The sequence below is a fragment of the Anopheles gambiae genome, chromosome 2 (genome assembly GCF_943734735.2).
Source record: "Anopheles gambiae chromosome 2, idAnoGambNW_F1_1, whole genome shotgun sequence".
Classification (NCBI taxonomy): Eukaryota; Metazoa; Arthropoda; class Insecta; order Diptera; family Culicidae; genus Anopheles; species Anopheles gambiae.
In genome coordinates, this window is record NC_064601.1 from 29,468,867 (window position 1) to 29,495,115 (window position 26,249).

The 26,249-nt window shown below is 45.4% G+C and overlaps 7 protein-coding genes across 9 annotated transcripts; 3 read left to right on the top strand and 4 right to left on the bottom strand.

Moving 5' to 3' along the window:
• The first annotated feature begins 1,286 nt into the window (after positions 1–1,286).
• LOC1273046 (large ribosomal subunit protein bL34m) lies at positions 1,287–1,821 on the top strand. The gene is made up of 2 exons (XM_311987.4): positions 1,287–1,426; positions 1,504–1,821. The coding sequence occupies exons 1-2, from the start codon at positions 1,404–1,406 to the stop codon at positions 1,751–1,753; spliced, it is 273 nt and encodes a 90-aa protein (XP_311987.3). The 5' UTR covers positions 1,287–1,403; the 3' UTR covers positions 1,754–1,821.
• A 125-nt stretch (positions 1,822–1,946) lies between these two features.
• Positions 1,947–3,341, top strand: LOC3290708 (zinc finger protein 675). Its single transcript, XM_563202.5, has 2 exons — positions 1,947–2,156; positions 2,256–3,341. Exons 1-2 carry the CDS (start codon positions 1,980–1,982, stop codon positions 3,135–3,137), a joined length of 1,059 nt encoding a protein of 352 aa, XP_563202.4. The 5' UTR covers positions 1,947–1,979; the 3' UTR covers positions 3,138–3,341.
• A 578-nt stretch (positions 3,342–3,919) lies between these two features.
• On the bottom strand, positions 3,920–6,242 carry LOC1273045 (small ribosomal subunit protein eS6). The gene is made up of 3 exons (XM_001237410.4): positions 6,089–6,242; positions 5,330–5,537; positions 3,920–5,240 (listed from the first exon to the last, which is right to left on the bottom strand). Exons 1-3 carry the CDS (start codon positions 6,092–6,094, stop codon positions 4,147–4,149), a joined length of 1,308 nt encoding a protein of 435 aa, XP_001237411.2. The 5' UTR covers positions 6,095–6,242; the 3' UTR covers positions 3,920–4,146.
• A 738-nt stretch (positions 6,243–6,980) lies between these two features.
• Positions 6,981–9,797, bottom strand: LOC1273044 (histone H4 transcription factor). Of its 2 annotated transcripts, XM_061651218.1 has the most exons (5): positions 9,673–9,797; positions 9,259–9,590; positions 8,527–9,178; positions 8,131–8,444; positions 6,981–8,035 (listed from the first exon to the last, which is right to left on the bottom strand). In XM_061651218.1, exons 1-5 carry the CDS (start codon positions 9,695–9,697, stop codon positions 7,298–7,300), a joined length of 2,061 nt encoding a protein of 686 aa, XP_061507202.1. In that variant the 5' UTR covers positions 9,698–9,797; the 3' UTR covers positions 6,981–7,297. The 2 variants fall into 2 exon arrangements, with proteins under 2 accessions (XP_061507202.1, XP_311985.4); XM_311985.5 differs by having other exon boundaries at positions 9,259–9,681.
• A 109-nt stretch (positions 9,798–9,906) lies between these two features.
• Positions 9,907–11,134, top strand: LOC1273043 (large ribosomal subunit protein eL36). Its single transcript, XM_311984.5, has 3 exons — positions 9,907–10,021; positions 10,298–10,429; positions 10,752–11,134. The coding sequence occupies exons 2-3, from the start codon at positions 10,307–10,309 to the stop codon at positions 10,968–10,970; spliced, it is 342 nt and encodes a 113-aa protein (XP_311984.4). The 5' UTR covers positions 9,907–10,021; positions 10,298–10,306; the 3' UTR covers positions 10,971–11,134.
• A 193-nt stretch (positions 11,135–11,327) lies between these two features.
• Positions 11,328–17,640, bottom strand: LOC1273042 (secretory carrier-associated membrane protein 5B). Of its 2 annotated transcripts, XM_061651219.1 has the most exons (8): positions 17,475–17,634; positions 16,935–17,128; positions 16,579–16,839; positions 16,354–16,362; positions 15,366–15,700; positions 15,019–15,271; positions 14,769–14,911; positions 11,328–12,737 (listed from the first exon to the last, which is right to left on the bottom strand). In XM_061651219.1, the coding sequence occupies exons 2-8, from the start codon at positions 16,989–16,991 to the stop codon at positions 12,728–12,730; spliced, it is 1,068 nt and encodes a 355-aa protein (XP_061507203.1). In that variant the 5' UTR covers positions 16,992–17,128; positions 17,475–17,634; the 3' UTR covers positions 11,328–12,727. The 2 variants fall into 2 exon arrangements, with proteins under 2 accessions (XP_061507203.1, XP_311983.5); XM_311983.6 differs by lacking the exon at positions 16,354–16,362 and having other exon boundaries at positions 17,475–17,640.
• Positions 17,641–24,377: 6,737 nt separating this feature from the next.
• LOC1273040 (bystin) lies at positions 24,378–26,244 on the bottom strand. Its single transcript, XM_311981.6, has 4 exons — positions 25,856–26,244; positions 25,663–25,789; positions 24,795–25,595; positions 24,378–24,720 (listed from the first exon to the last, which is right to left on the bottom strand). The coding sequence occupies exons 1-4, from the start codon at positions 26,124–26,126 to the stop codon at positions 24,444–24,446; spliced, it is 1,476 nt and encodes a 491-aa protein (XP_311981.5). The 5' UTR covers positions 26,127–26,244; the 3' UTR covers positions 24,378–24,443.
• Between the last annotated feature and the right edge of the window lie 5 nt (positions 26,245–26,249).

Consider the following 26,249-nt stretch of genomic DNA (forward strand, 5'->3'; position numbering starts at 1 on the left):
AAAACTAAAAAGAAAAAAAACTAGCTATAGGTATAGGAAAACAAACAAACATACCGAAATTATTCTGAGAAGCAAAGCTACTAAATTGAAACTGAATCTAGAGGAAAGAAGAAAATCAAGAAGATAAGGAGACAAGAACAGAATCAAACAAACAGAATGCAATACTCGACGGACCCTGCTTGAAGAAGGGTGGAGGGGTTAGGGGAGGGGAGGGATGGGAAGCAAATAATTCAACATGATAAACTACTTTAAATGGTTTTGACATCCGACAGGAAAATAATCTTAAAGAAAATAAATACCACTTAATGAAATAAAACAAACACAGTCACTAATGTGAATGGAAATTTCTTCATTTTTTCAAAACTAAAAAGCAAGTTCCTGTTTCTGTTTTAAAACAAAATAATATCACACACATCAACCCAAGTGCCTCAAATCCACTAAACGACCACTAAACGGCTTCTAAACGACTCAAGCACTCTACCTAAACGGAATATAGAAAGACTTCGTTTAGCAGACGGCAAACGACTCATGCATTCTAAAAATAGCAAAAAAGCTGGTGGCGCTCTCTGTTGGTGGGATACCCCAACCAGTTGAGCTTCCTCGCTTGGAGGAGAGCTTTCTCATTTCCTCTGTACTGTTGTATGGTTTCGCATTGAAGTTATGCATCGCTAGAACTAGAACGGCGATACGATTGTTTAAATACTAAACTCCAACGGAAACCACCAACACTGAAGCAAGTGAGATTTGAGTAATGGTCGTTGGTGTTGATACCCACGTATCTGACCACACGACCATTGAAATAGATTTTTGCTCAGAAAGTTAGAAGGCTATATAGGTCATGATAAATTGAAACTTGTCGAAACACATTGCAAGAAAAGGATAGCAATATAATGATGAGTTGTAATACGCCATCTATTGTTCAAACCAATGAAGTTGTGGAGCTTTCATTTTTTTTCTATGGATTTTCAATTTTCCAGTCGTTTAAGCTTAATCTGTGGCGCTTGGGCAAACGATTTCTAATACGGGAAGTATCATTGAAATTCAAAACTTTATCCATAAATTTCATGTTGAATCTATGTTTTTATTAAATTATTTCATTTAGTTCTTTATTTCAACTAAATGTATGTTTGTTCATTGGCTTAACGGTTATAATTTTGTCTACTGATGTTTTTACCGGTCATTTTGAATACAAATTTTTTGTCTGCACCTTATTGTAATGAACACCCTGTTTGCTCTAGATCAGTTGGGACAATTCTTCTGCGCACCCTGTGCCCAACTTGTCAACTGTCAAACGTCTAGCGAATCACAACAAAACATCACCGTGTGGCCCATTCCTGTTCACACAATTTACACAATTAAAACACCGTCTTTTTTCTTCATCGATCCTTCACAACGATTGTCCAATGGCATTGGTGAGATCTTTCCAGTAAGTAGCATCTGTCCCTCGATCAGGCCAACGAACGATTATTACCTACCTACTGTATCTCTTTACGTAACTTCCAGAATCCTCCTTCCCAAGCTGCCGGCCGTTCCTTTCTTCGGTGGCAATCTGTTCAACGGTCTTGCAGAAGCTACAGCTGGCGGTGCCTGGGGTCTGCTGTCGGCCCGCACAGTTATCCGGAATCAGTTTCCCCGCGCACGAGAAACAAAGCGTGTCCGAGTGCACGGATGGTGGAAACGGATGTCTACCCTGGCCGGGCGCCGGGTGCTGATGCGTAAAATACTGAAGGGCCGACATGTGTTGTCGCATTAGCGTAACGTGGGCTGTTTGATTGTTTTAGTTGATATTTACGATAAATAAAGCGATGCGGTGGCAATGAATCGAAACAAGCTGCAGTTTCCTAGGACGATTGCATCTTTCGGAAGCACCCTGTATCGGCGCCTTGGAGGTTGTGTTTACATTACATTTTGACAGTTGCAACTGCATCATAACAAAGCTCCGCACTTGGCGCTCGGTTTCTGGTCGGTACAGTAACGCGATGGACCTCAAAGACGAATCCCAGATTGAGTTTACAATAACTAGCTTTACCACCTGCTGCCGGTTATGCTTATCGTGCAGCGAGAGCGAGGATTACTACGACATCTACCTTAGTTCGATCGCTTCCCACAGCGAGACAACCTTCGTGGAAGCCATACAGAAAATCACTAACGTAGAGGTAAGCACCGAAATGTAGATAAATGCATCGTCTACGTCTTCGTTGACGCTTTTCCTCGTTTTCCTCCTTTTTTTTCCTTACTTTTTTTTTTGTTTTCAGCTCATTTCCAACAGTAAGCTACCGTCGAAAATTTGCAGAAATTGCGCGGCCCGAATAGATGATGCATTTTGTTTCGTGCGCGATTTTCATCGCACCAACGAGATGCTTCAGAACTATCTCGATAACGAAGAATGCGACAAAGAAGAGGCGGAAGAAATAGATCTAACCACCGTGCAAGAACTATGCGAACTGGACCTAACCGATCAGCAGATCGTGACGGACGAGGAGAACGAGAACGAGCAACGCGAAGGTAGCAAAGAGTCCGAACACCCGGACGACGAACAGCTCGTGCACCAGCGTCACGACACTCCCGAACAGCCGAGCGGGACAAACCGGGGCCTAACGGCGGTAGATTTCATCCTGCAGCAGATTACCACCTCGCCCCAGAAGAAAAAACGGCGCCCCGACAAGTCTGCGCTCAAGCACCAGTGTAACGAGTGTGACAAATCGTTTCTCCGCCGGTCGAACCTGGTCGATCATTTGCGCCTGCACGCACAGCTGAAGGTGTTCGCGTGCGATTTCTGCGACAAGCGGTTCGTGCAGTCGGGCAATCTGAAGTCGCACATGCGAACGCACACGGCGGAACGGCCGTACCGGTGCAGCATGTGCCAAAAGGGGTTCACCCAATCGAGCGCCCTCAAGACGCACATGTTAGCGCACACCAACACGAAGCCCTTCGCGTGCGACGTGTGCGACAAAGCGTTCGTAAGCAGCTCGGATCTGTGCAAGCACAAGCTGACCCATTCCGCCCAGAAGCGCTACCGGTGCGTCATCTGTCCGGAGCGGTTCTTCACGCAGAAGGTGCACCTGCGGAACCATCTGACCCGGATGCATCCGACCAGCAACATCTCGGTCTCGCTGGAGGCAGGCGTTGTAAAGTAATTTGGGGGAGAAAATGAATGCGGCGGTGGTGTAGTGACTGCAGACTTTTCGATTGTAGAGTTTTGCACTCACTCATCCCTCTTCAAATGCGTAAGCTTTTAATGCTATAGTGCCACATTGGCATAAATGTTCATAATTTCGAAAGTAAGCAAGGAATAATAAAATCGGAAACGAATCACTGAACGATTACTCAACAAAAGAAAACGAATTAAAAAATCATCCTACTCCAATACCATCACACCACGTGGTAACCATGGAAACCATGGTGTCGAAGGGCGATGACGGAGTCGTTACAACGATCACATCGCTGCCGTGCAGTGTCTCAATCAAGCATGCCAGATTCCGATGATGCCACCCAGTAAACTCCATTCAAACAGTCCACGAAGAAGATGGAGGAATATTCGAAAGTTTAGGTGGCAAGATAGCAGCGTGGAGCTGTCCGCGGTGAAGACCAAGGCAAAGCGACACTGGCACTGGGTAAGTGAGTAAATATCTATGGGAATGGAACATACCAAGATGAGAGCCGTAGATTGAGTGTCCTGGCTTGAGAAGCTTATGATTTCCTGACAATCCCCTAGTTCGTTGAAAAACATTCCCTACAGCAAACTTTGTTTACTCCATCCGATGATGTGACTGGGCGTCCGTTGACCCTGAATGCAGGAGATTTGAATGTTGACTAAATTACGCACTATTGCGAAACGTTCGGATCATTCGGCATTCCGCACGCAAAATGCAGAAATGTCGACGGTCGACAGGAAAAAGAAGAAGCAAACATCAACCAATTGTACACCAAGTCCGATCCTTTATCATTACCTTTGTATTGTGTTTTTCTTCATATCGTTTAAGATTAAATTACAAAACCCCTAGTAGCGAATCCGGAACGAACCCGGGTCGCAGGTGTCCGAAGTCAGGATCGGAGCATCGGTGCCGCGGTACGGCGCCGTTGGGGGTCGGGTACCGGGATTTTTTTACGCTTTTCCACTCGCCACTGCTACCGATTGCAAGAAAATTACTTCTTCTTCGGCTGCTGTTGCTTCTTCTCCTTCTTGGCTGCGCTGGCCTCACCCTTCTGCTGGGCCGCCGGTTCCGGCTTGCGCTTCGGGGCTTCCTTCTTGGCTCCAGCCGCTGCCGGTGCCGCCGTCTCCTTCTTGGCCGGCTTTTTCTCGGCCGCTGCTGCCGCCGGCTTCTTGCCCTCGGTCTTCGGGGCGGCCTTCTTGGCGGCTTCCGGCTTCGCGCTGCTCGCTGCGGCCTTCTTGCCCGCCGGCGCGGACGCTGCCGCCGGCTTCTTCTCCTCCTTCTTGCCGGCGTCCTTCTTCACCTCCTTCTTGCCCGCGTCCTTCTTGGGGGCGTCCTTCTTCACCTCCTTCTTGCCGGCGTCCTTCTTGGCGGCATCCTTCTTCACCTCCTTCTTGCCATCCTTCTTCACCTCCTTCTTGGCGACGGTCTTCTTGGCGGCGTCCTTCTTGCCGGCGTCCTTCTTCGCGACCGCAGCCTTCTTGGCCGGTGCCGCCTCCTTCTTGGGCGCGGCGGCTTCCTTCTTGGAGGCGGCCTCCTTCTTCTTGGCCGCGGCCAGCGACTTCTTGTCCTTCTCCGACGTCAGCGAGCTGCGCGAGTCGCGGATCGAGGAGAGGCGCGAGTGGCGGCGCACACGCTCCTGCCGGCGGCGCAGCGCCAGCAGGCGCGAGTACTGCGACTCGGCTTCGCGGCGCGCCTCCGAGCGGCGCTTCTTGATGAGCAGACGGTGTCTCTTGCGCTGCAGCACCACCGGCGTGATCAGACGCTGGATCTTCGGCGACTTGAAGCGCGGCTTCTGGCCCTCCTTCACCGGCAGCGGGCGCTTGACGACGTAGTGGCGCACATCATCCTCCTTGCTCAGGTTGTACAGCTTGCGGATGTTGCTCGCACGCTTCGGACCGAGACGGCGCGGCACGTTCACGTCGGTCAGCCCGGGAATGTCTTTCTCGCCCTTGCGCACGATCACCAGTGCCAGGGCGGACAGGTTCTGGTCGACGATGCAACCACGCACCGACTTGCGCTTGCGCTCGCCGGCACGGCGCGGGCGGTAGCACGAGTGGCCCTTCTTCAGGAGCAGACGGACACGAGCTGTAGTGAAAAGGGAGGGTGTGTGTGTTTCGGTCAGATAGGTTCGCGGTCTGTCACATAAATGCAGCCCTTGGCGGTCGATTACTTACTGTTCGTCAGCACACCCTGCTTCATGGGGAAACCCTGCTTGTCGTTACCGCCGGCAATCTTCAGGATGTAACCCTTCCATTCCTCACCGAGATGATCGGCGCCGATCTCCGTGCCCATACGCTTGTCATAGAAGTGACGCAGCTTGTGGTCGTCCGAGGGGATCTCGAAGGTCTTCTGAGCCCCCGTAGCGGGAAACGATACGTTCAACTGGAAGAGAAAAAAAAAAACAAAAAAAAACAAATCAGCACACGCTACACCTCTCTTCCCAACGGGATGATCAACATCATCCACATTCCTGCGCCGCCATCATATCCGGTTGTGTCCAGATCTCATGCGTTGTATTCATGGCGAAACATATGATAAACATCGGAGTTCCAAATCGATCGCCGGCCAAACTGGCCAAAATCTTCCCCGCAGTGGCACTGCTACTCTACTTGGTCCTGAAACACGCACACACACACACACACACCCCGGAGTCAATGAGGCCCGCCGGGTTTCCATATATCCATCCGTCCCGTTGCCCCAAACCCACACCCCGACCGCACTGCTGTCAAACGGTGGCGGATACGACAACGAAACACCACCACCAACCAAACACGCGTTGTATGCGGCTGGACACAATTATTCCCCCATTTTGTGTCGGCCCAACGAGAACAACGGTCGGCAAACATTGCCACCGCACTGCCGCAGGGCTGGCGATACGATTTGGGTCCAATTTCACCACATTTCACCCGAAATTCGTCACTACTCGATCGTACCTTCATTTTACACGTCTATTCCCATACACTCGAGGAGAGTAAAAAGGCTGTCAAAATGGACCGATTCTGCCAAGCTGAACACCGTTGCCGACTTCCGTTTTCCGTCGCGCAAATGACGTTTGGCAGCTGTCAAGCGTGTACCGTGCAGACGGGCGAATGCGTTCAATGTCGTCCGCTGGCTATGTCGACTTTGGGGCGACACATTTGAATTGTTGCTCATAAATTTATCAAAAATTGTGTGCTTATTTTTTTTATTACATTGTTCCTTTACCACGGAATAGTGACAAAATTGCTTTTCATAGGGGAAGTTTCCTATTCGCTCCATTTCTACGTGAAGGAACAAAACTCGGACGTGCATTTTAATTTGAAAGCAACTGGCACTGACTTTTGCTCACACACTTATGTTCTCCAGAACATTTTAGCCAGGATTAACGACCCAAGAAATATTTTTCTTTCCCTATTCTCAATGAAATTTTAGCAATCGATCAGGATCTTGAGGGATAACCCTCTTGCAGTTCTGGTCAATCCACATGCTGGTCGTTGGACTCTTGTCCCGTGTGATTTTTGTCTGCTGATTTTTCTCCATTTGATTCTTTGCGACGACCTGCTCTACGACTGAATTGTCCAGTACAATACCACGATTCAATTGTGTTGAAGAGTTTGTCAATAATTATATTTTATTCAAAACCCGAATTTATAAGTAATACGGCCTTTTTGGACCGAATTTATACTATTCAACTTAAGAAAAAAAACATTTATCTACAATCCCAAACACACTACACAAAGCAAATCAACATACAGTGGAACGTCGATTATCCGGGCAGCTCGGGACCGGGCGTTTGCCGGTTAATCGATTTGCACGGATAATGGTCCAAGAAATGTCAAATTCATATAAAAATTAAATAATCCACTAGTTTTATGATTAATTCACCTTGAATCAATCGATAAATCGTCAGTAGAATATTATTTTAATCAATAACTATAGGTTTAACAACTGTTCATGAACAAAAATAAATTTCAAAAACACCACTAGACACTACAGAGCTGCACAAAAATTTGGTTGCCCACTTGACTATCGCTGCAAATGTTCGCTGTACGTTTGAACAGCTGTCACATTTATGCGCACGGTTAAGCCGCCCGCCGGTTAATCCGCCCCCGGATAATCGACGTTCTACTGTACTACAACGAACGTTAGATGGTCTCGCGCACCTAGGCGTTGATTGACGGCTTTGCGCTCGATTTCAAGTACCGCTTCATTACCATAAAATCCTTCACATCTTTCGGCTGCTTGGTCGATTCCGTGCCGAAATGGTTCGGCTCTTCCACCTTCTCCTGCTTTATGCCCACCGGCGGACGCACAGCGGCTTCCGCTGCTGCTGTTCCGTGCTGTCCCGGCAATTGTTTTGCAATCGCTGCGCCACCTCCCGATGGCGATGCCGTCGCTGCTGGCACTGCATTGGTTGATGATGATTCTGGTTCTACCGCTTCAACGCCCAACTCAATCTGAAACTTGCGTATGCCAATCGACTTCATGGAATTTATCTTAAGCTTCGGTTTCGGCGCATCCATTGCCTCCGCTAGGGCGGTTGGTTTCGCTTCATCCCGCATTGGTTGCACCGCTTTCGCTTGTGATGTTTGCTGTTTCCTTTTGCCTTTGCTTCCAGTCGGCCCAGTACCCTCGTTAGCCTCACCACTATTCTGTTGCTGTTCCAGAGGCTGCTGCTCTTCGTGGTGTTTCCTCAGCTTTTCGTCCACGAACGATTGCAGGCGGTACATGCCGTCAGTGTCGGGCTTGAAGCGAAACCGCGACATCCCCGGCGGCCGTGCCATATCGTGCTTAAAGAGAAAATGCTTCTTCAGGGAAGTCGATGATTTGTAGCGTAAATGATTATCGCAAAGATGACACGCGTACACCGGTGTTGGTAAATTATAGTGCCAGCTGATGTGCTGATGATGAAGAAGGGGAAAAAGAGCAAACGTACAGTACTCACTTGCGGAAGACATATACCAACCAACCTCCCCGCACCAACTTCTGAACCTACCTTTTTCAAACCAAGTAACGTCCGGTAGACGACATTGCAGCCAAACTCCTCGCACCGGAACAGCTTCCCTTCGTGGCCAAGTATGTGAGCCACCAGATCTTTCTTGTAATGGGACGCATAATCACACTGCGGGCACTTGAAGTCACGCTGGTTCAGGTGCTTGATGCGGATGTGTGCCGCCAGCAAGCCCGGGCTGGAAAATTTGGCTGGACACAATTCGCACGCGTGCGCCTGTCTGTGATACTGCATGTGATTGTTCAGCAGCGGTTTGGTGGCATAGTAACGACCGCACTGGTCGCACTGATACTTGCGATCTGTTGGCGATTAGTATGGGAGCGACAAGTAAATGAAAATGGGTGTTTTACAACAAAACGATAGTAGGCGAGGGTAGCTTACGTGCTATTTCCAGCTGTCGGTTGCAATGGTCGACGAACTTATCGCGAATCCGGAAGTGTGTACCACAGTTAAAGCACGCAATGAGCCGCTCCGTCGTGTGCGATACGAGGTGCTTCATCAAATCCTTCCGACTCGTCAGCTTGCTTTTCGTGGTGCAGAGCGCCCACTTGCAACTAAATTTTTGGCTTGACCACTTTCCGGCTGGCCACATATCGTCAATGTGGCCCTTCACGTGGTGAAAGAAATGCAGTGCCTTGTTGAACCGATCGCTGCACTCGTTCCATTCGCACTGGAACGTGACCGGCCGGTTGGTGATCGTGTTCCGCGTCCGGCTGTCGTTGTTACAGTTCGGCAGCTTCAGCAGCAAATGCAGGCTGGCCCCGTGCACCTTCAGCTTCGTATGGTACGCATGGTAGTGCACGTGCCCGACAAACTCGTACCCATCCTCGGTGCTGTACTCGCAGAGATCCCACCGGCATGTATACTTTCCGGCCTCCGTCTCCAGCGCTAGCTCGGCGTGCGATTCGACGTGCAAGAAGTATTTCCGATCCGTGCCGCTCATGAACTTGCACTTGCCCCACTCGCACTCGTACTTGTAGCTTTTTCGCATCTCAGTATCGGTGAATTTCGCACACCTTACGCCAACGGGAACCTGTCGAATGGAAGAAAGACCACAATTAGCAGCGGGTTAGCACAGTAGGTGTATGTAAAAATGTAGGATCAATTGATTACATCGAGCGCTTCCAAATCAATGTCATCCTCCGGTTCATCGTCATGGTTACTCGCTTCCTCCAGCGCTTCCAGGTCCATTTGGTCGAACTCTTCCTGCTTCTCGAGCCAACTGCTGATGTCTGCTTGTAGGTCGTGTAATTGATCAACGCTTGATGGCACTGCTGCCACCGCCTCTTTTGAAACATTATCGGAAGCTGCTGGCTCCTTCGTCTGCTCCTCTTCCGCGAGCTTAAGCTTCTTCGATTCGGTAGACAGCTTGCTGCTTGGTTGACTTTTACGCTTTTTCGAGCGCTTATCCATTGCTGAGGTTTTTTTGAGAGGCTCGTAAAACACTGCAAATAACAAATAAAGTCACGCTAAAATTGCCTCCTCGCGAATCGTACAAAACGCGGGATGTTGAGACTGTAAACACACCCGTTTGACAGCACGTTCGATCCATGCTGGGCCGCAACGGTCAGGCTGGCATCATTTGTCCATCATTTGTGGGGTTTATGCGTTATATTATTTTCCGCAATACAGCTCAAACTTAGAATTACTTAAGAATAAAATGTATTACGCATTTCAAATATCCAACACTGCCTGGATTTTTTTAATTCGCTCTTTTCAGGTCGACATTCGCACGCCATCGAACGCATTCGCCCGACCGACGTTGACAGCTGTCAGTGGCAGCTGCTGTCAGAAAAGATCAACTTCCGCCTGTGCGACCCATCTACGCATCTCGACTGGCCTTTCGTGTTCTTTTCCGGCTGTCAATCGCGAGGAGGTAAGATGTGACCGTGGTGTCGTGCGGATATTTTCACCAATTTCTTCACGAGTTGTCCAGGCGGTCTCGAGCCGAGAATGGCGACATCTTGCGCCACCGCCGGTCGGCTACACGTGAAGCAGATTTTGGTGCCATTTCGCGATTTATACTAAGCAAACAATTAACACGATGTTTTCGCTGTTTCTCTCTACTCCCGCAACTTCCGTGGTGTGGTGTGCTGCCGCTGGCTGATGTGCGTTTGTTGTTACGCGCGTGTGTGTGTGCGCGCGCGAGCAGGAGACAACAATGGCTCCGAGATACGAAATGTGTGTCGGCCTGAACAAGGGCCACAAGACCACCAAGATCAAGCAGCTGCAGTACCGCGGCGACCGCAAAGTCAAGGGAATCCGCCCGTCCCGCCTGAAGGGTGTAAGTATGATACGGCACAATCTGTCCTTCTCCCTCTGCTGTGTTCAGTGCACCGAACGCTTCAGTTTGTCCATGATGAAACCTCCATTAATCCATTCACAGACAGTACGCATTTACCTACTGGCCGCAGGCTGGCCAATGTTCTATTGGTCGGTTCCTGTTGGTTCGGTTCGCCGAATCGTACACCCTGGTTAAATTTTGGTTCTGACGTATTAAAGACACATCAACGCCTTTCCCCTTCCAGCCAATTGAGAGCAATAATTAACTATTTCCATTCCCAATTTCTTCTTCTTCTATCTCTTTCTCCACCTGGAATGCACAGATCCAAACCAAGCACACCAAGTTCGTGCGCGATCTGGTGCGTGAGGTCGTCGGTCATGCCCCGTACGAGAAGCGCGGTATGGAATTGCTGAAGGTGTCGAAGGATAAGCGTGCGCTCAAGTTCCTGAAGCGACGCCTCGGCACGCACATCCGTGCCAAGAGGAAGCGCGAGGAGCTGTCCAACATTCTGGCCCATATGCGCAAGGCCGCGCACAAGTAAGCCACCAGCACCTCCACCCTCCTGTTGCCCTCTTCGCCAGCTGGTGGGGAAGATGGTGACGACTACTACTGCGCATCGTCGGCCTTGTGATGATGGTGCGTGTGTGTTTGTGTAAGGATTGAAACATTCTTGAGCGAATAAAAACTTAAGATCATAAACAACAATTCGTTACGTTGTAGTACTCTTCGCCTTTTGCTGTCGCTGGAATATTATACAATTAAGAATCTATTACGGGTGGCATGCGCATGTAGCCGTTGACGATGCCCGCTTTCATGGCGAGAGCGGCGAATGCGGCCAAGATGTGTCATCATTAAAGTAGTACCAACTCTATCCCACCATTCTTGAACACACCTGGTCTCTGCTGGTCGTGAATGGGTACAGTGAATAGTTTTATTCGTTCATTAGAAATTTCACATCGAGCACATAATGTTATGAGTTTAATCTCTATTCCCTTGCACACTCTGCTTTCCTCAATTTGTGGGGTAAAAGTGCATCATAATAAATTATATCTATGTACCTTAGATGTTGATGTTAGATAAAACAAGCGGTCCTCGTTCAGTTGCTGCGCGCTCGTGTTCTGCGCTATCCATTAGTAACAATTGGCTCCTACCTCTTCGCCTACTATTCCTTCTAAATGTCTTTTTGTTTTAGGAAAATGAATATTGGATTTGGATTCTTGTTAATGGTATGGGTTTGCCGTTAGTAATGTTTAATTCTTGTAATTAAGATATTTCCTTTCTCACAATTATCAGGTTACATCTAGCCTTTCTTTAGCACACGTGAGAGTTTGTCCTCTTACTATATTAATTAATAAACCTGCGCTCTGTGGGATGTGCATAGTAGGAAACAAAGAAGAGATTTCAAATACTAGAGCCCCCCATCCACAGCATAGCCTACTTTACGCTCATTCGTTTCGTGTAAGTATCAACACACACATCCTCCACTATTGGTGCGTGTAGTAGATAACGTGTCGGTAATAATTTAAACATTTTTGACACATTTACGTTCAACCAAATCCTATTATCCCTACAATTACGGTCGGTTACCGCGTGGCGACTGGTCCAATCATAAACAAGCGAAAAAGCGCACAGGACGAGAGAGGGGGAAGGGAGCGTAAAGGAAAATGGGAAAAATGACCTCACCGATATGATAAAACATCGACGAATACACATCAATTTCATTCGGGTGGAATTTACTTTACAAGCCATAGCCATAGAAGCATATAGAGGAACATAATAACGAATTGAAACGTCCTCAAGTCGAGAGGAAAGGGATACAGTTCCTCAATGGATGTAATTCCCGATGGGAAGGGTGTTCCAAAACGGTGCGGAAATGACACAGGCATGGATGAGAAAAGAATGGAAGCCATGCGCCAGCTGGAATCGGGATTAGAGACTGACATAGGACAACACATACGCACACACACACACACACACACACACACACACACACACACACACACACACACGTACACACATCTAGGTCCTAGCATAGACACACGTTTCCCTCCAAGACGGTAGCAACGCCAGTGGTGGTGGTGGTGGTGGTGCTACACTGTTTGCCCTCATGCTATCTTTCCGGCCGCGGAAAGGGTGTGCGGGAGTGTGGAACATAACTAGAGACACTAGAAAGTCGGGGGAGCCAAATCCTGCCGCCTATCCACGAGACCACGCGCGCGATGAATGAGGGAAAGATAGGCTGGCGGGGGAGGGGGCCAGCTTCGCATCGAACGGTTGTGTGCGCTCGGTACGGTTTGTTCAATATGGGCTAGAAATGTAGAGATAACAGCAAATACAGAACGGGAGAGGGTTTGATTACTTCACCAATCGACAATCAATCTAATTGCGGGGTTAGAGGAGTTGTTAGATGCAGTCGGATAGAAAGGGTAGAAGGAAGATTTACGGTACACACTCACAACCGCAAATACGCTGGATCCTTTGTAGGATCCAACCGATGCGTGTATCTGGGTACCAAGGATTTAGCAGAAACAATTGGTGGAGAGATCATGCAATCACACAACAATAGAAACAAATCAGAAAATTTAGTCTAATCTATTAATTGCATTCCAAAAGGTAGGGAATTTAAAGGTTTACCGAAATTGGAGGAAGGAGAGTCATGTGGGAACGGGAAAGCTAAAGCTTCTAAACGATAGGAACTGTGCAGAACGAATTTAAATAATATACTACATATGCTACAAATGAATAGTTCTCATGCCAAACCAGACTTAATGAAAATTACAACAACAAAACAAAAACCATCATTACAACCTTCCATTTGTTTCTCTAGAGTTCATTGTGGTGAGTTCTTTATTCGTGTAATAGTGTTTTCGGTTTTATCTCTCGGTCACGTCATCGTAAATCTAAGATAAATATAAATCATAAGTAAAGTTTTCCATGATAATGATTCGTGCAGCGTGGCTTTTATCTCATCCGCACCCGTCATTCCGTGCCGCGGCGTCCCAATTTTGCACACTATTAGCTCAAATAGTTGTTGTTTTTTTTTTAATTTAAACATACTTAAACAGTCACTTTCCTACACTCATGGACTCATCGCCTAACTGCATCGACTGCATCATATAAATTGCTGTGAATTGCGGAGAAACAGCAATGCCGCGAGCCCTACCGCTTTATTTATTGATGGATTTGTTTTTCTGTCTGCTTTGCCTAAACTAATGAATCAATCTTTAATGCGCTCGGGAGCTAACATTCAACTCAAACGTGTTGCATTAATAGCAGAAAGAAAAGGCGCGACCCTCCCAATCATGATCACATAAAGTTAGTAGAAAAAAAAGAAGAAAAAAAACTGTTAACGTAAACGTGTTAACAGCACGTGGCGCAGTGGTGTAAACGTTAATTCATTTCCATTGCTCAACAGCAATGCCCATCGTTAAACGCCACTTCCTTACTCCGTTCCGCTTTGGTTAAGTGACGGAATTGAATGAGACCGATGATTATCGTGCATTGCCATTTACATTTTACTCCATTTTTTATCTGCCTGTTAGTTATATTACGTACGGCCGTAGTAACACCAAACACCAGACAAAAGTGTTGGAGAACCGCACCACAGACAGGTCACAATAGAACGGTAAATCAAAACATCGAATGAAAAAAGGATAGGTGGTCACCACCGTGCACTACCTTTTTCCTATCGAACGATTAAACATAACAAAAGAAAGTCGCGCTTCCCCCGAAACAAAATATGTAAGGCACTACAATATAACGGATTCGCGTCAGGAAGTTGTGAAAGATTACTACTAGCAAAAAGGGGGGGGAAATAAGGTCACTACTAAACATCTAATACCATAAGGGAGCAAACGGGAATCTTAGAACTGTTCTGCTAAAGCAGCACGAATTGCGAAACGTTCTATTTTTGATCGATTTTTTTACTTTTTCGTATGCTTGGGGACATCATAGAGACATCATAGATCTATGCCGCACCGCCTGTCCATCGGCAAAAGGGAAACAGGGAATAATAATGGAAAGTAATGTCCCAACACAAGCTTCGGGATGGAAGCATTCGAAGCATACGAGTTTCGCAAAAGAGGTAAAGGAAGGTGGTAGTGCTGATAATTAAACACGGTAGATCTTGATGTCGAGTTGTTTTGTAGGGGAGTAATAGGGATGTAAGTAGTAATAGTAATAATAACGTAACAGTTCGTATTGCGTTTGTGTGTGTGTGAGGGGGGGGGGGGGGGTGTGTTGGCAATTCAGAAGTAGAAGTAGCAATGAAAGTAGTGAGGAGGAGGAAGAGGAAATTGGCGTACGCATATCTAATGCGCCACTCCCACTCCTCTAGTACCTGTTCAGGGTGCTCGAGACGGAGGCACGGGCGGCACCGGCGGCCGCGTCCCGCACGATCGAGTTGCTCATAAACTGGCTCTGGAATTCTTCGCGTGCCTTGCCCATCGTGATCTTATCGCCCGAGCGGTAGATTTGGTGTATCTATGTGTGTGTGTGTATGTGTGTGCAATGTAAACGGGAGTGAAGAAAACGAAAAGTTAGGTCCCATCGATAGGGAGGGGGGGGGCAGCGGGAGAGGGACAGTTTACCTTGGTCAGCATGAATATGTTGCCCGCAGCGCAGGTACCGTAGGCAAGTGCTATGCACATCAGGAACAGGCCAACGACGACGCCCCAGCCCGAGCTGAACTGGCTGATGGCCATGATGACGCCGCACGTGCCCGAACCGGGGAACCCGATCGTCTGTATGGTGGTCACGAGCGCTTGGAAGGAGAAGATGAAGAAGAACATCATGAAGTTGAAGCTCGAGTCCGTCTTGAAGGCCTTGTACGCTGGGCGATACCTGCAGGAAAGAAGGGAGGAAGAAGGGAAAGAGAGCATAGGTGAGTGGGGTAAATTCTTTATTTTTCCATTGGCCCAAAGCAATGGCTATCTACCAGCACAGGAAGGATGCAGGAGTAAACAGCACGGCATAGAAGATGCTCAACCCGAACGTGCGGAACTCGCCCGAGTGGATCAGTATGACCAGCCCGCCGAGAATGTTGACCACCATCACGAGCGCGTAGAACATCCACAGCTTGTACAGCCGGGTGACCGTCTTCTGGAACTCGGACGGAATGTCGAGGCTGATGTCGTGGTAGAAGCACGGCTGCATCGGGCAGAACGCGGGCAGCGGGGGCCAATTGTTTGGCTGTCCGTTCGTGCTGCGCATCATGTTCGCTTCCCGGCGCTCCAGTTCGCGCGTTTTGCGCTCCAACTCTTCCTGGGCACGCTGCGGGAAAACGAGATGGTAATCAGCAAGTAAGATAAGCATTCGGGCAAGTATTGGAGAGAGAGAGAGAGAGAGAGAGAGAGAAAGAAAAAAGACAAAAGAAGAAAAAAAGTGACTCAATGTGATCAATATTTTTGTTAGTAGCTGTACATAAGACGGGAAACAATACAATAGCAACCAAGTGAATTTGTGCTGCGAAACCGTTCCGCGGTGAGTTAAGCAATGAAAATGCGTTTTTGATTGGGACCAATTCCAGCACCTAATCGAAGTACGAAAATCAATCGACGGAGCGCAGTGCAGGAAGCGGAAGCAGTTAATTAGTCATCTCACCAACACGCTCGCATCGGACCTTTCGCTGTGTGCGGGGCTCGTGCGTAGCGTAGCGGACATTTTGATAAGGCACAGTGCGCGACAGTGCCACCGAACAGAATTGTCGCGAAGCACGTAAAAAAAAGAGACCCTGACGTTAGCTAAGAGGAGAAGAAGCAAATCATATTTCTTGCTTGAGTTATTGATAAGAGCTGAATTTGAGGCAATTTAAAAAGAAAAAAAAAACCGAAATTTTTGAGAAAGCTTGTTAACAAAAAAAAGAAAAAAGAATGAAAGAAGGAGCGGAAATGAGGACAAGTGCTACAGAGCACACTCAAACATACCCGAAGATTCTACATAGGTTCATCGGAATAAGGTCGCCGAGACGCCGCACCGGAAGAATCGTCGCCAATGTGGTGGAAGATGAAAATATATTATAGAAACCGATTAGCCGGATATGCGTGCCATATGGTATAGACGTGCCGTGCATGGGACACAGGTGCGCTCCAAGGGGACAAGCGGTCCTGGGAACCTGTGGGATTCAACCAACACACTGACTCCAAACCTACCTCAAGCTCAGCGGTCGAGATCTGTGTCATTCCGTCCGGTTTGCTTCCGCTCGCGGCCATTGCCCCATTGCTGTTCGTTTGAAACTGTGCACCGCTCTGGTTGTACACCGGCGGGGACTGTGTGGACGGATGCAGCGTGGCCGGCTGGCTCGCGCCACTGCCATTTCCCAGCACGTTGCGATCATTGTCGAACGGTCGGTAGTCGTCAAGGGTCTGTTGCAAGCTGGTAGTGTTTCTCGTGATCTGCTGTATCGATGGATCCTGCAAAAAGACGCATAGAAGGAGGAAGCGAGCTAGAGAGTAGGAAATCACTCCCGGTTTCTCCGCCGGCGGATCGAATTACACCCGACACTTACCGCAAACGGATTGTCAATCTCCGGCTCGCCGAACGGATTGTCGTTCAATCCTGCCATTGTGCCGTGCGCTCAATATCACCGCACCCGTAGCAGCCGCCGCGATACAACTTGTCGAGCTTCACAATCTTGGCTGCGTCACGCCTGCAACACCAACACCACCTCACTCCAAACGCCTACCGAAGGTGGAAGGTGGGCTAGTAATTGAAGAAACAGAGAAATGCCGACCGATTAATAAAAGCTTCTTCGAATGTTACAATCACACAACCGTGTATTTGTGTGTGTGTGTGTTGGGGTGGGAGATCGGGGGCCAATTTTGCTCCCTGTGCTGGAAGAAACTGAGCCTGCTGACGAGGACACAGCAAAAGAGGAGGAGGATAACTTTTCCTCCTACTGCCCACTAACGTACAGCCAGCAGCAGCTACGTCATTGGGCTCTGTTATCAGTGTGCGGCACTTGCTAGTATGGTAGCTTTGTTTAGCACCTAAACGCAAACCGATCGAAGCGATACACTTGCACGACGATGGCTGTACGAACACTTACTTTAGCAAACTACACGATGGGTGATGGGACACCGAATATCTACACTTTTTCGTATGTTTTCTCGCGCAAGCAGCTGGAAAAGCGAACTGCACGGGATGTTTCTTTTTTTCTCTTTTTCTTGGCTTACTCATCCACTTGACAGCTTGAGTTTTGTGAGGATTCGCACACAGTGCTGCCGGGACGGTCATATAATGTGACATTTGAATGGAAAAATGAGAAATCACAAAAAAAAACTTTTTTTTGAAAACACGGCAAATAGGGTAACTGTACCAGTTTTCGGCAGTGTACCTATTTTCGGCAGGGTAGCTAAAAACGTGAAATTCTGCACAAATGCGGTAAAAAATTTCACAAAATACAATTTTGTAGTGAAGGTGTACTTATTTGATATTCACATACGAAGTTTCACACCATTTCATTACGTATTTTCCAAAATATCAAATAAATTGTGCTTTTTTTTGGCAGCTTTGCTGTCAGCCACTCGTTCGGCAGGTTTTGTGATTAAGAGAATCAGAACAGTAAAACAATGAAAAAGTGGTGTATATTAAAGATTTTATGCTTATTTAATTTATTCTAACTTGTTCGGAATTTTAAAATCACGATAAACAGGTTATTTTTCACTTTAAATGCTGCCGAAAATAGGTACACAGTAAATGTTCATTTTTGACAGCTCAATGTTGTGGGCTCGTGCCGAAACTCGGAACAATAACACACTTTGAATTTGGCTGAATATTCCTTTTAAAATTGATCAGAACACTACAATGCGTATGTCGACACATAATATGACCTTTCTTGTACCAAATATCACCAATTTTACGACAAACAATGCACTAACTTAAGAGAAAAATAAATATTTGTAAGCCAGTTCGCACCGTACGCTATAACCAAGGTGGATTTAAGAAGATCAGGTGGTGGAATATAGAGCATTTTGACGTTTTGCGAGTTGACGTAAGGTCCCCAGATTTGGGGTTTGTTTACGTTGGGGTTTGTTTACATTTGATTTTGCAGTTGTTCCAGTTTTCATCGCAGGAAGCAGGAAGTTAAAAGTGTTTTCGTCATGCCTTGTAGCTGTTCAGTGATTTATTGCAATAATGGCCCATCTAAGGCCAAAAAGCTTGGATTGAATATCAAATTTCATAAATTTCCTCCCGGCGGAGATTTAAGAACAAAGTGGATACAGTTTTGCGGACGCGAATCGGATTGGGAACCTTGTAACCGAGCTGTGATTTGTTCGCTTCATTTTAATGAGGAAGATTACCAAATGTTACCTCGCAATTCTACAGAAACAAACCCTTATAGACTTTATCCACATGGTAGGTTCAGAGTAGTAATAGTAGTAGGTTTAGTTTGATTAAACAATAAATGTACTACACATATTATAATTGACATAACATTCGATTCGCAATGTGTTTCCTGTGTAATCGATTGTATTACTGTTGTAGAGCTGAGTTAAAATATGTTCTTTGTCGGTAGTAAATGTATGTTTTGGGGAAAAAGAACTGAACAAAACGAAACATATGGTTTGGCCTGTTCAAAATAGTAAATGTTTTATTTGTAGTCTAAAATGTAATCAACTTTAACGAATCTGGACGGCACGAAGGCGTCGGAGGATACCGCAATGAAAAAAGGACGTTGATTGTTCTAAACAATTTTTTCATTAATTGTGATACCGCTAAAATAACAAAAACATGTTTGATTTATTTAAACTTATATTTCAGTGGTTCCGTCCAAAACAGGCATTTCAACTACTGAAAGAGAATTAGGGGAAAATGAACAAAATACAGATGTTTGTGTTGAAGAAAGTAGGAATGAAAATGTTACCCAAATAGAACCAGTGAATAATGTAGAAAGTCCCATGATAGTTGTTAGATCGAGCGATTTAGTAGATGCAGGAAAATCGCAGGAATCATTACAGGAGTTGCGTAAGGCAAACCATGTACTGAAAGAAAAACTGAACGATTGTTATAAAGAACTCAATGCGTTGAAAATCGAAAACAAAACATTAAAGAAGGAGCTTGAAAAAAACAAAAGAAGGAGTATAGAACCGGTAGAGTTCGTTGCCAAAATAAAAAATATTTTCAAAGGGACTCTTTCCAGCAATCAAATAGACCTGATCATGAAGGAAAAGAAGCGTGTGCAATGGACAATTGAAGAAATAAGCTCTGCACTGACGTTGCGTTATTTCGGAAAACGAGCCTATCGGTACATAGCAATAGACTTACACTATCCCTTGCCAGCTTTATCCACACTTCAAAAATATGCCAGAAAAATAAACCTCAAGCAAGGCGTATTGGTCGATGTTCTTGTTTTTATTGGCAATTTTTCAAGTGGATTGCCCAGACAAGATCGTGAATGTATTCTAAGTTTTGATGAAATGAAGGTGCAAAGGGTTTTAGAATATGATCAATCAACGGATGAAATTTTAGGACCACATGATTATATACAAGTGGTAATGGCCAGAGGCTTATTTAGACAGTGGAAACAGCCTGTTTTCATCGGATTCGACACGAAAATGACTAAAGAAATAATGGTAGATTTAATTCAAAAACTTAACGAGAAAGGAGTAAATGTCGCAGCGATTGTTAGTGATAACTGTTCTGCGAATATTGGTTGTTGGAAACAGCTGGGCGCCCATGACTATTTCAATCCCCATTTCGAGCATCCAATAACGAAAAAAAATGTTTATATAATACCTGATGCTCCACATCTCTTAAAATTAATAAGAAACTGGTTGATTGATCATGGTTTCAGATATAAAGATAAAAATATTACGATTGAACCATTGCGCCTCTTAGTAGATTCTAGGCTAGGATCAGAATATACTCCATTATTTAAACTAAGTTCTAAACACTTGAATATGTCTAGTCACGAACGGCAGAATGTAAGCTTAGCAGCGCAATTATTATCGAGGACTACAGCAACAACTTTAAGGCGTTATTCAATTAACGATGATGCGAAACATTTAGCTGAGTTTATAGAAAAAGTAGACCTTTGGTTTAGTGTTTCAAACTCATATTCGCCAAAAGCTAGTTTGGATTATAAGAAATCCTTTATTTGTTCTGAAGATCAGGTGAAAGCATTAGATGATATGTTTGAAATGGTCGATAACATGAGAGTGATAGGTAAAAATAACCATCAAACATTTCAAAAATCAATCCTCATGCAAATAACTTCAATTAAAAAAATATTCGGAGATATGGTACAGAAGCATTCAATCAAGTACATTTCAACGAACAAGGTAATATTATCGTCAAAAATGTTAAATGGTATCAATGTTTTACTGTTATATTTATTTTTCTCTTTCAGCTAAACCAAGATGTATTAGAAAACTTTTTTTCTCAATTAAGACAACGTGGGGGTGTCTATGACCATCCTTCACCATTGGCTTGCCTATATAGAATAAGAAATATTATATTAGGCAAGTCTCCATCCGTCCTATTAAACCAAACTCACATAGCAACCAAAGACAATGACGATGAGCAACAGATACCTGAAACAGACTCACATACTCACAGAAATGACCACCGCAATGAACACTTCGTGTCTGCTATCATGTATTCAAGAGCAAATATTGAACCATCTTTGCCAGACATGAACGTTGTAGAAAAGGATACAAATTTGTTTTATGATATGAATGATAATAGTAGTACCGATAGCAGCACAATAACAGAGTTTAATGAACAAGAGGAAGATGGATTTGAGTATGTTGTTGGATTCCTTGGTAGAAAATTTAAAGATAATTTTCCAGATCTATACTTAGGATGTTATACATTTGAAAACGATACCGAGCATAGTTATTCTAATCCTCCTTCTTTTGTTCAGCATCTGTCTGTTGGAGGTTTATTCCAACCATCTATAACATTTTTGGATGTATGCCGTGAAATGGAAACCATTTTTTTAAAAACGCATAAGAATGGACAGTTTTCAAACAAAAAAAGTATAGTAAGAATATTAACCAATAAGATAAGTAGGAAATTGCCTGAACTGCCATTAGAAATTGTAAAAGCCTTCTCAAAACAGCGAATTATTATACGTATGCGCTACATTAATTTAAAAAATAAAGAGGAGTTAAACAAAAGGCAGGCATTGAAAAGGAAAGCACACGATGAGAATAGAAAGGGAGCTAAAAAAATGAGGAAAATTGTAAATTAGGGTATTTATGTTAATCATATAGTGCAATTTGTAAATAAGCCTGGCGTTCGACCGAATTTTTATATCAAATTTAATTATATCTATTGCCAATTAAACATGTTTTTCAAACGTAATAAAAATCCCTAAAACTTAATATAAACGAAAAAAATCCCAGTATGCGGGTAAAAAAGTTTGCAATATGGAATATCAATAATTATAATCAAAGATATCGCCAATCTATGTTGAGATTTAACACTCTTTTCCACTAATTTTGTTCACTACATTGTCAAATTCAATCAAGTGAAATGCAACTGCACTGATTATAACATATGTTCTTGGACAAACGACTTAAACGATCATAGTAGGATATTAAAAAAAAAAAAAACATTTTAAAATAAATCAACCTAGAGTAAACACAAGCGAAAACGGCTGGACCAAGCGACAAGCGACCCTCAATGAACATATTATGTACGAAAGTAAAACAATACGTTCGATGCTACATGTTCCTAAACATAAACATAATGCTCTCTATTGTTATTGAATATTCTAATTAATAAAATTATACCAAACATGTTCAACAATTAATGGCAAAACATACTGCCCAAATGTAATTGTTAATTGTTAGCAATCAATTTACCAATATTAAATCAATCATACTGAGCTGGCTTGAATATCATCCAAGCCTCGTTCACCCGGTTAAGATGGCCTCCACCTCAGGTTCGTAGAAATGGTTATATAATGTCCGGTTCCGCCTGTCGTTTCTTTCTAACTAGTCTTTCTAGCAATAGGTCTGCGGATTTATCTTATTATTTTGTATGCTTGGTATGTCTTGGATTGGCTTTTAGACGACCCTGTGCCCTAGTGATGGGTGTTTCGGAGCGCACTAACGGCTCCGGAGCCGGCTCCACATCCACGGCTTCGCTTCAACGGCTCCGGAGCCGGCTCCACATCCACGGCTTCGCTTCAACGGCTCCTGAGCCTTAGGTGAGGAGCCGGTTCCGGAGCTATTGGTGACGAGCCAGCTCCGGAGCCGTTGAAGCGGGGCCGTTGGTGCAGAGCCGGCTCAGAAATTGTTTGGAGCCGACCTGAGCCGTCTCCGACTTCGGAGCCGTTTTACCCATCACTACTGTGCACAATACTCCATTGGCTCCGCTATCCTCATTGATGCCCTTAATGCTCTTATCCTTGGCACTTTGATTGTATGTTCTATTATGATACTACCGCTATTCTCATCTGTTTTTTTTGCATTACATCAGCGCAAGTATACGATCCAACACGCTATTAGCAACTTCATTCGTCATTTCATATCTCTCTTTTGGTCATTTTTTCATATCGAGGGTAGTTGCACAACTACTTGCTCGAAATCTTCTGGGGCCGAGGGGAGCCGTCGGAATCGTCGAAAAGTTCCAGCCGTCCAGAGTCGGCACCGGCTATCGTTGGTTTTATATAGCTGGAATCGAAGTCAGAGTAGGAATGTTTGGAAGCGGCCGTGAATGCAATTCTGGCAACCCATTACAATTCCAAATACGTAATGTATGAACATAGTTCGCGAACATTTCTCAGGGCTACAATACACTGTTCTAACCTAAAAATACAAAAAAAAGCTTGTAGCCGATCGCAAATCTATCAGTAAAAGATTCATTTTTCTTTTCATCTGTGTGCGAAGTTCATTGCTTTCCCGGATGGGAAATAATGTTGAAGTGCAGGAGTAGAATCAGGTTACGGAAGTATCCGTCGTTTTCACTACAGTATGCATGACGAAAACACAGCCTGTATACGTATGAACTATCCTAAAAAATACAGAAATCTAGAGGAGAAATGCAAAAAGATTATTAGATGATAATAATGTGCTCATCTATGAAATGAAATACGGTTAGGAAACACAGCGCTTCAATGGTGTTTTGTTGAACAATGGGGATGTCCATTTTGATTGCAGCCGGCAACTGAAGGTCATATATCCTACATAATAAAAAAGAATCCATTTTGATTCTGGCCGAAAATGAGCACTGTGCCACAACAGAACAAATGTTAATGCTTTTAAATAACACACATAAAGACAAATACATAATATATATATGTATATATATACGTAAAATAATATGAACGCAGCTCGTGTATCTATCACTGTTTATGGACGATGATTTTTGCAGCCGGCACGAGCGTTGTTTACATTCATGTGTAAAATGACATAAGGTCTCTCCAAGATGGCGACCCCCTAAAACCGCCAATCCACCACCTGATCTTCTTAAATCCACCTTGGCTATAACCATCAAACTGTCAATGGCTGCTCTGTTTAAACTTCGCATCAAAATGGCTGTCAAACCGGGCCAAAATAAGCAACATAAAATTAATAATTAAAGTGCTTTTTAACACCAATCTTAGGAAAGTAAGAGTGTTAAATTGCTTTAAACATTTTTTTGTACATATTCACATTGATACAAACATTTTCTGACCCGTATTCGCGCTGCCGAAAATAGGAACACAGCCTGCCGAAAATAGGAACAAACTGCCGAAAATAGGAGCAAAATCAATGTTTGCATTTTCACGAATATTTATGAAAAAGGACTTTGAACCGGCAAATTAAAAATATTGTAACATACTATGATAGTTTATCAACCAGAATAACAACACTTTCAAGAAAAATAATGAAAAATATTGATGTGTGAGCAATTTTTGTGAAACTGCTGCACTAGCCTGCCGAAAACTGGTACAGTTACCCTATTTTAAAAATTTGTTTTAAAAATACTTTATGCCACACAAGCTCATCAAATGGAGTTTGAATATGGAGTAATTTTAGTTTATTACAAATTATACGGTTTTCACCTCCCTCTTCCCTACAAACTACAACTCTTCTTCATCATCATCGTCATCATCGTCGTCATCCTCGTCGTCCTCATCGCTATCCATGTTTTCGTCGGGCTGCTGTCCGCTGGAAGATTTCGATCCCCGCTGTGACCCGTGACCCATTTCATCATCCTCCATGGGTGTGTAATCATTATCCTCCTCGAATTCCACCTCCCCTTCGAGCGCTAAGCTCTGGCCAACTTCTACATCGCGACACTGGGCTGCCTGCAGTTCGCGGCGAATTTCAGGTGTGATTTTGGGATGGGATTTTTTCCTGCAATAAAACAAAATAGTACACTGTTATACAAAACACCGTTCCCTCGGGGTTTACCGCTTGAGCACACTTACTTCAGCAAATGCAGCAAAGCGTCCCGCTGCTCGGAGGAAATGTCGTTCTTGTAGCGCTGGGCAAACGTAAGCAGCGCTTTGTGCCACAGCGTGGGCAGCTCCCGCTTATCCTGCTCAAACTTGAGGAAATGAAACACGGCCGCATCGACCACACGGTACGGCAGGGCGTACCGTTTGTCCAGTATGATGCGGATAAACACGGAACACGCGCCGGAGTATTCCATTTCGCAGATTTTCAGCAAACACGCGGCCGTGTGCAGCACCGGGATGGACGTGCAGCTAATCACGCTGCCGATGATGATTGCCTCGCGCAGCGTGCAATCACCTGCCTCGAGCAGAGGCAGCACGATTCCCTTCATAAAGGCGGCCGGTTTGAACAGGGCCTTTTTCAGCGAGCGATACAGATAGAAATTCAGCCGCCCGTACTCGGCCAAATCGTCGCGCACACGTGGCAGCAGCACGAGATTGTAGAACCGCTGGGCCATGTGCTGGGTAAGGCCGGAGCAAAACAGGCGCGTCGCCTGAAACATGGCAGCCGCACTCCACTGCTGCGGTTCCGTAATGTACAGAAACTGTTCCCAGTTGCGCAGCTTGGGGATGAGCTTGAACGCTTTCGGAATTTTGCCGTTACGGTAGCGCTTCAGCACATCCCGCACGCCCTTGTACATCTCGCGCACGTTCGGGTCGATTTCGTCCAGCTTGAGTGACGCATTGTCGGAGAATTGTGTTTGAATTTCGGTTTGCTTCTCAGTCATTTTCTCCAAGATGATATCGGCCAGGGTGCGTGTTTTGGTGCCATCTCTACGGGGAAAAACAGCATCCACTATCAGTACAAAAGCGGCTACACTCTACCCGCGAACACACTTACTTGTTTTGGAACATTTGCAGCGCACGCTCATCTTCCTCGCTGATTTTAATATCGTCAAACAAATTGTCTCCATCAATGTCGCCTTCATCGTGCTCCTCCAGATCAGACTCGTCGGAGGATCCTCTGTCTGCGAAGGGAACCGAAAGTTTAGAGCAAAGGCCGAATCTACCACCAGTCAACACACCCCACTTACCGTCCAATCGTTGCCGTTTCTTCACCGCAGCTGATTCTTGCGGCGTCGGCCCAAAGGAGCTGTCGAGGAAGTTCAGCTCGGCCTGTTGTTTGCGAGCTACCGCAAGAATTCTCTTCGACGTTTTCGAGTCAACATAGTTGCCTTCCTCGGCGCGCAGTCGGATTTTCGGCTGTTTTGCTTTCTTGGACACGCGGCCTTCGTTCGGCTGTTCGTCAAAGGACGATTTTGGTCCGGTGAGTTTCTTTATACGGTGTGCCTTTGATTTGCCCATCTTTTATTGGAAGTAGAAACTGTTTTTCCCGTAGAAGAAACACGAGCCAAATCCGCACTGGCGACCGCACGAAAACAAAAACCTCGTGTGAGCAGCTGTCAACAAGCCAGCCGCGAGTACAGT